General features: G+C 37.2%; 1 protein-coding gene across 3 annotated transcripts; it reads right to left on the reverse strand.

The window, feature by feature from the left end:
* Nucleotides 1-851: 851 nt before the first annotated feature.
* LOC137936581 (FAD synthetase 1, chloroplastic-like) lies at nucleotides 852-13,650 on the reverse strand. Of its 3 annotated transcripts, none has more exons than XM_068781346.1 (5): nucleotides 13,266-13,650; nucleotides 3,970-4,105; nucleotides 1,750-1,925; nucleotides 1,305-1,673; nucleotides 852-1,203 (listed from the first exon to the last, which is right to left on the reverse strand). In XM_068781346.1, exons 1-5 carry the CDS (start codon nucleotides 13,633-13,635, stop codon nucleotides 1,181-1,183), a joined length of 1,074 nt encoding a protein of 357 aa, XP_068637447.1. In that variant the 5' UTR covers nucleotides 13,636-13,650; the 3' UTR covers nucleotides 852-1,180. The 3 variants fall into 3 exon arrangements, with proteins under 3 accessions (XP_068637447.1, XP_068637446.1, XP_068637445.1); XM_068781345.1 differs by adding an exon at nucleotides 11,816-11,868 and having other exon boundaries at nucleotides 852-1,673; nucleotides 13,266-13,564; XM_068781344.1 differs by having other exon boundaries at nucleotides 852-1,673.
* Nucleotides 13,651-13,807: the final 157 nt, after the last annotated feature.

Below are 13,807 nucleotides of genomic sequence, written 5' to 3' on the forward strand. Positions count from 1 at the left end.
AGAAAAATTTATCCAGTTGAAAGAGGCTGCCCTCCAGTCTCATCACTAGTTCTCTTTCCTCCCTCATCGAACATCTTTGTCGAAAATTTCTTCATAGGAAGGTATGTCTCTCTCCCACCGGTCCATTCTTCTTGCAACTTCGTTTCAGTATCGCTTCTCTTAGCCACTCTCTTCCATCTACCTCTTCTTTCTTCCCAAATCCCGACCTCTCTTCTGGTTATTCTAGTTGAGTCATCGTTTCTCTCAGCCACTCTCTTCCATTACTCTCTTTTCTTCCTAAATCCCAGCCTGTCTCTGCCTTAATTTGTTTCTTCACAAGCTTTGATTGTCCATCCCACTCTTGATATCGTAATATAGATTTCATTGTTTTTCCTCTAACTCTGACTCACTTTTGTATGTAATAATAATAATAAGAATTAATATTATAATAAAATTTTATAAAAAATATTTATTTTACTTAATAAAAAACATATATCGATAATACTCTAATAATTATAATTTTTTTAGTTCTTAGATTTCTATATAATTTAATTATTACAAAAAAATTTAATTATTAATTTTCTTTTCTTTGCCATTTTCCTTGTATATCCAAACAAGAGAAATATGATTTTTCTTTTATTTTCTATATACATCCAAAGAGAAAAGAAAAAAGAACTCTGTTTCTTTTCTCTCCACATTTTGTGTTTCAAACACAGCCTAATTCTCCTTCGGATAGATTGGAGAGCAGCGATGGACGGGGACCCAAAGACCAATAAAACGAGAAACCAATACCCAACATGAGCAGAAATTTAGCGGTGACTCAACCATGAGTTCACCAGCCAGTTTGGCGCCAAACGAGTGTCTGGAGACCCTTAAGATGAACCACGCTACTTTGAATAGATATTCCATTGTTGCCAACATTACAAATTTGCCCAAAACTCAGCAATGACAGAGGATCATCTGCAGGATCTTTACCTGCAGCACAAAAAAACATATCATGCGGAACAAGGAAAGATAAAATTACAAAAAGGAGAAAAGATCATCAGCAAGACCTCTTGCTGGATCAATCTCTGGCTTCTTTGTGGCATGCACAGCTCAGCTTTCTGCACCTGCAACCTCCTGCTCTGATGCAGACCTCAAGTAAGATATGGCCGGTTGCAGCCTATGCCCATCATCCCAATCTCATCTAGAGTGACCAAAATCAATACCCATGATATGACAATTCTGAAACAGCTCCAAGACATGAAAATCCACATCATCACGAAATTCAGTATGGACGTGTGTGGTATCAATTGTAACTATGCACTGTTCCACACCAACATTACCAGCTAGGGCTGTGCAGCATCCATAATGCCCATCTCCGGGAGGTTGGTTCAACAAACATGATTTCGGAGCTGAAATCCTATTCCCAGTAATAAGATACTCGGGGCCCACAGCAAGCACTAGACGATGGGGCCTCCCCAAAAGCTGTGACACATATTCCATATCTCCAACGGCAAGAGCATGGCGAACACGAGTTGAAGATACCTGTCCCCTTTCCCTCAAACCATCGGTTTTACTTCCAGTATTGGAGGACATTTGTCTTCTATCCATTACAGACCTAACAATATAAGCACCCAATCCATACTCTTCACAGAGCCTCACCAACTCTGATGCATCACCTGAGGCTTTGTACCCAAAACGATAATTTTCCCCTATTGACAGAAAGCAGAGTAATAGTTAGAGAAAGAATTTTCAGAAAAAAAACTCTAGCAATGTGGAGTTCTATACCTGCCACAACACCACTTACTCCAAGCTCATTTGATAACCTCTCAACAAATTGCCGAGGAGAGAGATGTCTCACACTTGAAAACTCAATCTGATATTCAACTGGGATAATATTTCCACAGTATGGAGCCCACAAGGCTAGGACACGCTCCCGGTCACATTTTGCTACTACAGGGGATCTGTATAAAGAATCAAGTCTCAAATTTATGATGGTTCTGATAGGAGGCACTTGATTTTCAGTAAGTGTGAATGACCGCACTAAATTTCAAACTACCGCAGATACAGATGTCTAGATAAAGTTTGGCACGGCATATTGTGGCTAAAAGTTAAGGTTCAGCAGCAGAGTTTGTTGGGATGAGATCTTGGTGGCACTATCCGTTTACATGTAAGAAATTGAGTTCAAGGCACATCAAAATTAGTTGAAACAAATGTTAAGAAAAGAAGCTTACACACTTAATCAGCATTTATAAGGTTTTCACCTTGTGTTTTTTCTCAATACAACACAATGTCAACTAAAAAATTTTATCCACCTAATTGACAGCAGCAATCAAGGTCCATTTTAATATATTAATAATTTACCTCCACCTAAGTCTCGAAACAGCATGAATTGCATGCGGATATACCTGTGTGTGTATAAAGAAAAAGATAGAGAGAGAGAGGAGGCAGGACTTGAGTCCAGCTAATCTTGGCTGCACCCAAATTTTTCCACTAAAAAAAATGTACTATTCACAAAAAAGCCATTTACTTCATTGTTTTCACAATAATGTCATTTACTTCATTATATTTAGAATAATGCAATTAACACCAATTTATCATTAAAAATTCATAAAAATAAGAAAAATCTCAACTGAATATGAATCATGAATTGCATGACATAATACATAAATATGAAATAAGAAAAAATCAAGTTTTGAGTAATTTAAGTAAAATTTTATGATGAAATTAAAAATTGGGTGTGCCAAACTTACATGGACTTAGGTCCATACTCCTGATATATAACACTCAAAAAAAAAACTTACAGAGATCCAGTAGCTTTTTTTTTTTTTTTTTGGAAAAACACTTTCTATGAAGAGCCATTAGCATTGTACCTCAAAAAGGAGAGGGGTTACTCTCAAGTCTAATATATTCAGATCTAGAGACTTCTAGGTTCCATTTCTTCCTCTTCTACACATTTTTCCACTCCCTCTTTGTTTGTGTTTGATGTCCAATTCAGCTTTAAAAATATTTTTTTAAAATGATAAAATGGAGAAGATAATGATATTGTAAACATATGGGAAAAAGATAGCAAAAGTGTAAATAGTACTCAACCAAGAGAGAGTATTTGTTGAAGCCACCTATTATCTGGAGATGATTCCAAACTAAATGCTCTCTCCATATTAATTGTCATAAAATATCAATATTAGTGGCAAAGAAATTTTTCTGAAAATTGTAAGATGAGATTTGGATATGAAAAAAGCTTATACAGAAAAAATGAGCATTCATTTCCTTACAGGGAGGAAATCAATTGATGTCAACAAGAAAATAAATAATATACTCCAATGATAAGATGTTGTAAGAAAACCCCCTGCCTAGCAAAGGAATCAGTCAGATGGCTAGTGCTATGAGGAACATGTACCCATCAAGTGGTTATATCCACAATCTCCTCATTAGAAAAGCCCTGGGAGTGTAAGAATTGCACAAATTGAGCAGTTGCAACTTGTTCAACATACAGACAAGATAGATGTTGAGACTAGCAAATGTTCATGAGAGGATTTTTTAAGTTGGCATGTTCACGACAGAATTGAACCATGGAACACCCATTTTAATACCTCTCACTTTCAGAAAGTACCCAATGATGTCTAGGTGTAGAGTACTAATAGCTGAAATATCCAAAGTAACAACTGCTGTTACATGTGGAGTAACGCATAGCATGAAACATAAAAGATGGACCATAACTCGTGAAAACTTACTAAAAAACAAGGTCTTGTAACAAATTTATAGGAACTACACATATAAATGCAAAACACCTGCCTTCGGTTGACTTATAAATAATTCTGGTGAATTAATGACTGCATCCAAAATGAACATCTAAGAAATTTTGGAAACTAACAGACACGTGAGCATTAAGATATTCCTCCAACACACACCTTAATGAAAAGTTTTCTGGCACAGATAAAGTATATTACACAAAAATTGGAGGAAAGCAGCTTATAGCATTTACAGAGGCATCAACAGCTTCAGTACCTTTGCTCCCAACCAAGAACTTCTGCCATTCCCACAAAGGAAAGGAGATATGGACTCCCAGCCCTAGATGCTTGTATTGCAAGTTCTCGATGACCAATGTGAAGGGCATCAAACTTACCCAATGCCACTACACCACCTAAAAAATTAATCAAGAAACATGCTAAGATACTGAAAGAGATAATTATCGCCATTCATGACACATCATGCATTAAAGACACATATAGACTATGTTGAGTGGGAAAAAATCTCATATTGAAAAGTGTTAAGAGATGTGATTGGATTATAAGATTGAATAATAGGCCTCCCAAGTGGCTAGTCGTTTTGACATGGAACCAAGCTTAACCTAGTAGTGGTATTAGAATAGGTTGTGTATGGATAGGTCAAGGCCCAGTTTGTGCTCCCTATATTATTTGTGCGTTGTGGGCTTTCATTAGGTGGAAGTCTACGTGGTGTGGGTTCCATTTGGTGGAAGTCTATGAGGTGTGGGCTTCATTAGGTGGAAGTCTATATGTTGTGGGCTTCATTAGGAGTTTGTGCCCACATCTCAAGCCCATGATGTGTAAGCTTGGACGTGAGGGGAGTGTTGAGTGGAAAAAAAATGTTAAGAGATGTGATTGGGTTATAAAATTGAATAATAGGTCTCCCAAATGGCTAGTCATTTTGAGATGGAACCGCCCTCAACCCAACAAACTAACTAACAGGGGTGGTTAAAAACTTTTGCAATGGAAAGTTATAAAAAGAAAAAAAAATTGAGAGCAAAAAATATAAAACTTTCATTCTACACTGTCTCAGAAACATCATCAACTAGATATCATTACGACTCCAAATACCATATGAGAAACAAAAAAGCTAGTAGATAGATTCAATCACAGGATCATAATTTAGTCTCCTCGGTGACACTTATAATGATCCATTACCAAGATTTAAAATTATAGATTGTGTAATAATGTCCAACATTCTTAAAGGTCAGATAGTTGACTGGAGATAGGGGTGCAGATGGCATGAAAAAAGGGCGATTGCAAAATTCTATAAGACAGGTGTTCAAGCAGTTGTGCCTTACACAGTAAATGTTGAGGTAGTAGATAGATATGAAATACAATGGTGGATATGCAATAAAACTAGGAAATAGAAAATTAAGAAAAAATGTACCAGAGACAGTAAATAGCAGCATTACGAAGATAAAAAAGTGAGGAGTCATTTGAGGTAGTTTGGACATGCTTGAAGAAGACCTAATAATGCACCATTCACACTGGATGATCAGAGGAGATTGAGGACCAACATAAAATGGAGAATGCTAAAGACACATAGATGAAGGCAGCAAAGAAAGACTTGAAGATGGCCAATCCTTTGGGGGGTTAATTAATATCATTAAGATTATCTATGTACTCTTCTTTCAAATTTCTGTTAATTTTGGTACATAAAAAGACACAAATGGCCTTTGAAAAATTGCAAAAAAGGTGGGTGCCTGAGGCCCCTAGTCTCATCCCCCACTCCATATGTGCCCAAGGGAAAAAAAGGAAATTACATCATATTGCAGGGGCATAAAGGCAAAATTAACCTTTTCTTTTAATAAAAATGCCATTTTTTTAAAGGAATTAAGAATGCCAAATTCAAAATGGAACTAGTCCAAATAAGAGCGGTTTGAATAAGAATTCATGTAGCTATCCCTGGAAAAGACAGGAAAGGTTTCAAGTGATGAAATTCATATTTAACATGTAAAACTTTGAAATTATGCACAGAGAGATAGCCAGGTGCCTCATGCAGCCTTGAGATTCCAATTCAATACCTAGCAAATGGAACCCTGACATGTGGTCAATGACCAGATATAAGGGGAGAACTGGAAGCCCTCCCACCCTCACCCCTCTTAGTTGCAAAGAGACGGTGTGATGGCCTTACATTTGATTCTTAATATTTCTTTCTAAGAATTTATATGTATCTTTCATTCAATGTTATAAAATCAATTCAACAAGGTGACAATGTGTGTAGAACTCAAGTCAATTGGCTTGACCGCACATTGAGCTGAGATGATGTCACATGATGTCACATGATATCACCCTCTCTTTTAAAAAAAGATTGAGATTGAAATGGGGAGAGACTCTTATCACCTGATCTTTAGAAAGGAGGGAATCTACCCCTCTACCTACCTTGTAGTGGAGTGAGGGGAGGCATCCTCCGCCCTTCCCATCATTGCATGGACGATTCTCTCCTATTGTTCTAGGTAAAAGAGAGAGGGGTAGCGGCACCCCTCCCACTTCTCTTCTTTGTAAAATTACAAAGAAGGGAAGGGGGAGAGGGGTTGCCGCTCCTCCCCTCCACATTTGTTTGTGCCAGTGGGAGAGAAACCCCAACACTCCCATCATCGATGTATCATTAGCATCAGAAACAGAGGAGCAGAGGGGCAGCTGCCTTGCTGGTGCCGAAAGAGGAGAAGGGGTAGCCGCCTCCCTCCTCTCATTTTGTGCCATGGAAGGAGAATTTTCCCCGCATGACAAGTGACCCAACTGACAAGGCTGTTAAAATACCGGTTCCAGGTTATTTTAGTCATTTCATGTATGCTGATTTATCTTAGCATGATTCTGTTAGATAGATAATTCCATTAAGCTCTTATGTTTCAAGTTTCGTTCAAATCAGAGTTGTATCGTATGAGTTATAGAAGTTTTTGTAACTAAGGACATTTTTGTTGTTTCTTGTAATTATAACTAAAGTGATAAATGAAAGAGGAGAGATTGTGCTTTTCGGGCATGAACTCCAGCGCAGCCCTTGCTGCTTCTTCTCCCTCTCCTTTCTCAAACTTCTTTCCCTCTTTCTCCCTCAAATCTCCTGTTTCATATGGTACCAGAGCAGTGAAGGCAGTCTTGGGCAGATCTCCAGTTTTGTGGCCTCTTCTTCTTCATTCAACAACCCTATTGAAGATTCTTCCAACAATTTCTGGACTCGTAGGGTAAAGATACATTTCTTTTTCTTTTTCCTTCTTGCCACAACCAATTGGTTGATAGCTCCAACTATCAATTGGTAAAGGCATCCCACTTGAAGCCTTAAGCTTCATCTCTGCTTGCACAGCCTACCCAGGGCTTGTGTCACCTCCCCATAGTCTGCATCATCCATCCTACAGGCAATTAAGTTGATTTTTTACAGAGTTCTACTTCAATTGAGGATTGTGATCACTGTTCATTACTGGTTTGTGTACTTGGAGAAAAATTGTGCCCTAATTTCTTGAATTGTGGGCCACACGTGCTTGCACAGGGTAAATTGACTTGGGGAAAATGCTCTTTTAAATAACAAGACTCTTATTTGCATTGAATTATGATCTTTTTTTGGAAAAACAGATGGCAGAAACCAGCACACAAGTTGTTGTCCTAAAACCACTTGAGAGTTCAGATGGAAAACACTCTCAGCTTATTCAGATGACCTCTATTTGACTGAAAGGATCAAACTATGTTAATTGGTTAAGATCTATTCTTATGTTCCTAAAGGCCAGAAGAATGGCTAAATACATCAAAGACGGTCCCCCTATACCAGTAACTGAAGACTGGAAGCAGAAAACAATCAAGTTATGACTTGATTGGTGAACAATATGGAGTCACCTCTTAGTGACCAACTTTTGAGCTGTGGGACAGCTAAAGAAATGTCAACCACACAGGCTTCCATTTTGTCTCGAGATAGTAATTTGTTTTGGATTTAAGAGCTATACATCCGATATTTTAATATGAAGAGAGGGGACAGATCAATGGCAGAATCTTTTACTGAAATGAGAGGTGTCCTACAAGAAATCAGCACCTTTCATCTTTCAGGTTGTTAGGTTTCTAGATGGTTTGAGATCTGAATATGATGTCATTCAAACTCAGTTATTGATCAATAACGATGTGTCTACTCTTAAGCAAGCCTTTAACAAAGTGCTTCGGCAGAAGGAGCAGTTGCAAGTAAGCCTGATAAGGATGCCAAATTGTCAGATGCTACCGCTCTTAACCTCCAGTTGTTGTTGGTAAGCCCAAGGCTCAATTTCATGGAAGCAGTAGCAAAGGTAGAGGATGAGACTTTTCTACTCAAGGTCGTAGCCGGAATGATAGAAAGGATCGAAAATGTATTCACCATGGTCAATCTAACCCTTTCTCTGACAAGTATTGGGAGAAATTTGGTAAACCCACCAGGGCCAATTCCATAGTAATAGACTGAGACGCTACCTCTTAGTCTGGTCTACATAATGAGATTCAGCAACTACTACAAAGGCTTGGTCAGTTAACTACACCATCTACCACTTCTTCTACCATTGAGCCTGATCCTTCATCCTCAGCAAGTACCAAAATGGTGAACAAAGGTATGACTGCACTAAATGTGTCCCACTCTCCCTCCCAGATCATTGATTCAAGATTTTCTACCCCATATGTCAGGTATGTCCTCCTTATTTCAATCCATTCATCCTTCCCATTCATATTGACATGTTACTTTAGCTGACGGTTCTAACCTCCCCAATTCAAGAGGATGGTACCAGACATACCACTCCTCATATGTCCTTGAATTCAGTTTTTTTGTTCCAAAAAATTCCTGTCAACCTCTTATTTGTAAGTCACATAACGAAGTCTTTAAATTGTTCAGTAACCTTTTCTCCTACTTTTTGTGTTTTTCAAGACTTGCAGACAAATAAGACGATTGGTTCCAAGCATGAGAAAGGAGAGCTCTATCTGTTGGATGATGTTTTTTTTATCCCTCTCTTTTCTCAAACTTCTCTCCCTCTCTCTCTCAAATCTCCTTCTTTACAAAGGCCTAGTTAGTAGATTCACCGGTTGAATGGGTAAACCTGGCCTAGTCAACCAGGTTTTAACCCAATCCAAGTCTTAAAAAAATATGACCTAGACGAGGGACCAGATCTGGTTGAACTCAGTTCAAACAACTGGTTTGGGTTTTATAGCTTTGACTAAACAAATTAAGTAATTGTATTAACAAGTTTGTTTTAATGCTAATTATGCATGCACCCCCCAACCCTTGGTGAAACTTGAATCCAAGACCTCACACTAGAAACACCTCCCATGTGACCATTGGCCAACGGCCCAAGTCTTTAATTAAATAAGTTTATTTATTTGAAAGTATGATATAACCAAAATGAATACGTTATTTAAGCAACTTGATAATAAATTAAACAATTATTTTAATAACATATTTTGATATTTAATTAATCCATGTAAAACTTAATTATTTATTTAAACAAAATACACATGTTCTTAATTTATTTATTTAAACAAAATCAAATGAACTTAATCTATAACAACCTTGCCAATGTTATAAAAACCGACCTGCTCAACAACCTAGTGAGGTGACAGGGTCTAGTCTAACCTGGTTCAACTGGGTTTGACCACTGGTTGAACAGGGATGACATCATAAAAGAGTTTTTTAATTTTAAAAATAAATTAAAAAATATTTAAGCATAAAAAATTTAAAAACCAATATGAAACTTGGATTTCAATGTTTATAATTCAATTTCAAATGTTTTATATTTTGAATAGAACCACTTTATGTTCATGTTTTATATTACATGGGAAGCTGTTTTGCCACCGGTGTTGTTACCATAAGCTTCGATTCTGTGTAGTGTGGTTCCATTGATATTGAGGTGTAACTCAGACAACACGAACAAAAAAGGGTTGGGAGAAACAACATAAAAGAGCTTCGGTGAAGAGAGAGGGGATTAGAGGGATTGTAGTAGAGGACTGATAGAAATACATGGAGGCGCTTTAAACAGAGGATTGGAGAGATTTTTGGTAGAAATCACATGGAGGAGCTTAAAACAGAAGATTAGAGGGATTTCTGGTAGAGACGACCACATGGGACTAGTACTTGAAGATGAATATCCCATGGAGACATTACGGTAAGAGAGAAAGGATCCAAGAGATTTCTGGTAGAGAAGAATGAAGTTGGTAGAGAGGAACTTGAAAAAGGAAGGAGGCAAAAATTGGGTATAAAGGGAAGGTTGCACTGGAATTGCTTCAATGAAAAGGCATGAAAGAAATGAAAATTGATGAGAGAGAAGCAGAAAAAACACATGGAGAAAAGTCACGAGAAGAAGGCATGACCAGAATAAATAATTGAACGTGAAAACATGATGATCTCTTCTCTTTCGAAGTCTCATCCCCTGCAGTGTCTTAGTCATTCCAAATGCCAAGAAGGAGAATGAGAATGAAGGAGATGAAACCCTAGCCCTTTGTTTCTTGTCATTTCCAAATGCCGACAAGGAGAATGAAAATGAAAGAGACGAAGAGAAAAAAAAGAAACCATAGCACCTTGGTCTCAATTCAACTTTCTGTAACTTATTTTTCTTATTGGTTTAATTGATCCACCTGGTCGCATGGTTTACCGATTTAACTATGTAACCCAGCCAGGTCAGCGGGGTTTTGCAAATGTAAGACCCAGACAGAAGACCAGTTCGGGTTAAACCCGGTTCAATCAGCTGATCCGATCTAGATTTTATAAATATGCAAAATACACATCTATAACCTATGTTATTCAATCCACAAATTACTAAAAATTTATAACTATTTAATCCATAATATCATTTACTTTATCTTTATTTTTAAAATTTTATGTATTTAATGCCATGTGCTTTAATATATTTAATTATTTAAAACACTTAAGTCCATCATATCTCGCTAACACCTAATTTCTGAAATCTTCGGAATTAATTGTCATCTAACCAACCACCGACTTTTAAAATCCATAAAAATACATAGGATTCTATAAATCCAAGTATATAAAAAAATCAATTCACTTTCTGCTTTCAACACTAAAAAGTCAATATGAAGGAAGCTTTGAAAACTTGGCAATAAAAACAAATTGAGAAAACCTTTGAAATACATATTCAGCATGCATTTTATTATTTCTAAAACAAAGTTCAAGCTACTGTTTCAGACAGATATGTAGTTAGTTACGAAACTAATGATTCTGCTTCCACTTGAATGAGTCAAATATGCTCTCTATCAATCAAAAGTAAAATGCAAGTAGTTCAGCAGCCAAATTCTTTGATCACAAAAAAGAAGGAAAACCAAAATATTTACAAAGAAATTTAAAATGAATATGACAATATGCTCAATAAAAGGGGTCATCAAAGACTAGCTATACCATTTATCACTAGTACAAACATCCAAAAAACAAGATCACTAGTAAAATATTTTAACCTTTTTATAAGAATGAGAAATGGGATTTCATTAAATAGAACTCATCCTAAGAGGAAAAATTTACATCAAGAGGAAAAAATATAAAACATAGCAAGAAAGATCGCAGAGGAAGAGAATTGCTCACAACAAGATGTTGCCTAGAGGTACCTTCCTTGGCTAGAGAATCAACCACCCCCTTAGCAATACTTAATCATAGAATTCTAATACATCAAAGAAAGACAAGATGACAAAAGAACTGAGTGTATGATAGTTCATCTAACAGGAGAGAAAGACAGTAGGAGCAATGTACTGTCAAACAACAGTTAGGAGTACTACTAAATAAGAAGTTCAGGAGTCACTTTGGATGCTTTGGGAATGTTCAATGAAGAATTAGTGGTTACAAGGGTTTTCTTTTATGACAGACGAGGGACTAGAAAGAAATGGAGTTTTATTGATGTCACACAAGGGAATGACAAGAAACAGAAGATGACAAAAGCGGCAAAATAAAATAAAAAATACAAAATCTACCAATGGATACATAAATGATAAATCAGCATACAGAAAGGCTGATGTACCATAGTTGATTCTAAGGCAATGATGACAACAAAGATGATCCAACAAGGATGGAGAAATTAAAAAAGATAAGTTACCCTTCCCACAGACAGGAGATGAAAATTAATATAATCAGAATGAGAATCAGATTGAACCTGTCACCTGGCACGGTTCAGCCAAATGAAACTCTTGATGATCCTCTTGTTGACTTTCCAAAATGAAAAAAAAAAAAAAAGTCAGATATTTAAACACAATGAAAATAAGAATGGCTACAGAGACATATTCACAATTGATACATCTTAATGTCAAGTCTTGCAAAAGAAGGATCTCAATCTTGACGTATTAGACAGAAGTAATGCATCTGCATTTCTTTAGGACAGTCATCTTTATCGTTAAATTTGTTTTTAAATGGCTTGTTTGAGAGGGATATACTAAGAAACAACAATTGTGAAGGCAACAAAGTAAATTATAAAAGCAATCTACTTGCTAATATTTAAACACCAAAGCCAGAAAACAGAAAAGTCCGTAAGTACACCCCATCCCCCATGACTACAGCAATAACACAAACAAAATTTTGATCCAAAATCAGAATTACTATTTCCTGCAGAAAGCTTGTCTTGGAGACCTATTAGCAATGCATACCCATCAGTTACATTTAAAACATGTCTGTAAAAAGGCCTGGCAAGGTTTTTCAAGAATAGCAGCTTAAAATCTACAAGGTGCCATCATTCACAGTTCATCCACTGTTCAATCATAAGCTCATAATGATAAACAAATTCATTAATGAGCTGATATAGATGGTCTCATTTCTCATGGCATTGACATAGAGCCAAACCTCTAGTTCTATCTTCGGCACCTAGTAACACTAAACACGAGCGAGCCATATATGGAGAAAAAGCATTTAGCTATCGCTCATAAAGGCAGGTTCTGCATCAAATTGGAAAAACAGCAGATCTAAAGGATCTAATGCAACTAGCAACCATGCACAAAACAGACGAGAGAAAATGTCTGCCATAAAATAATTGGATGAGTGTGTGCAACGTCACCTTCTCCAAGCCAAATGATGGAATACAAGAGATAATAAAACGGCTGTGCAAGCCACATGGCAGGTCACACAAATAACTTCCGTTTACCTCGACACTAAAAGGAAATGAAGAAGATGTTTTTCTTTTTCTTGTTTGGATTTCTGACAGTTCATTATCTGCTCAGAAGCCAAACTAAAAAGATCCACCACAGAACTTACTGCGCAGGTATGCAGCCTCTGCAAAGGCGGCAAGCTTGTAAACATGTTAACGTCTAAAATGTACCAACTGTTTTGGGTTTCTGACCGCATTGTGCAAGCTCGTTCTACTACTCGTTAGAAAAGGAGGAAAAGACATAAGCTAATTCTTAAAAAATGTAATACAAAGCAAAAAAAAATTCACAATTATCTAGTTCAAGCAAGAGAGCCTAACGCATAGCAGGTAATCCGTCTTTCATTGTGTCCCTACTCATCTTTAGAAGAAAAATATAAGCCCACGTAAGTGAAAGTATGCTGGAACCTGAATTTCAAATTTTTAAAAGGAGGATAATTAATTTCAAAACCAAGAAGAAGATAATACCAACCTGAAACAATCACTGGGCAGAGGCATCTTTCCAGGAGAAAGACTGGAGCAACAGAAGAAAAGTCTGGGTCCCTCCCATCCCCTAAAGCCGGAGCTTCGATAAGATTTTTGTACAAACTTCCCTCGAGTAAAGCAGGGGCGAATTGGGAATCTAGCGATAAAACCCGGGTCGTAGCCTCGCAGATAATGGGATATACGATAACCACTTTCCATCCCAAGAATTTGGGAAGGAGGAGGCAAAGCTTCTCAACTCTGTGAAGATACCAAAAGCCAAGCAAGTTTCGGGGTTTTCCCGGTTGAAACGAGGAAATGCGTCGTGGGAGGTCGAAAGCAGAGAATTGCTGCAAGCGGCGACGTGGCTGGCGTTGCATCCGTAACCAAGTAGACAGACGAAAATCACACAGCACTAGGCTACGTTTGGCTCTGGATGTCTGATTTGTTTTGGACCATGGGGCTTCGATTTGGATTCGGTACAGTGGTCCATTCTGTGAGCCATGAACTAGAATCCTTTGAAATTTTATTCCAGGGGTAAAACCGTAAAAC

The sequence above is a fragment of the Aristolochia californica genome, unplaced genomic scaffold (genome assembly GCF_029961685.1).
Source record: "Aristolochia californica isolate CCGP_79_NKW_82.1479 unplaced genomic scaffold, dmAriCali1.0.hap1 SCAF_7, whole genome shotgun sequence".
Classification (NCBI taxonomy): domain Eukaryota; kingdom Viridiplantae; phylum Streptophyta; class Magnoliopsida; order Piperales; family Aristolochiaceae; genus Aristolochia; species Aristolochia californica.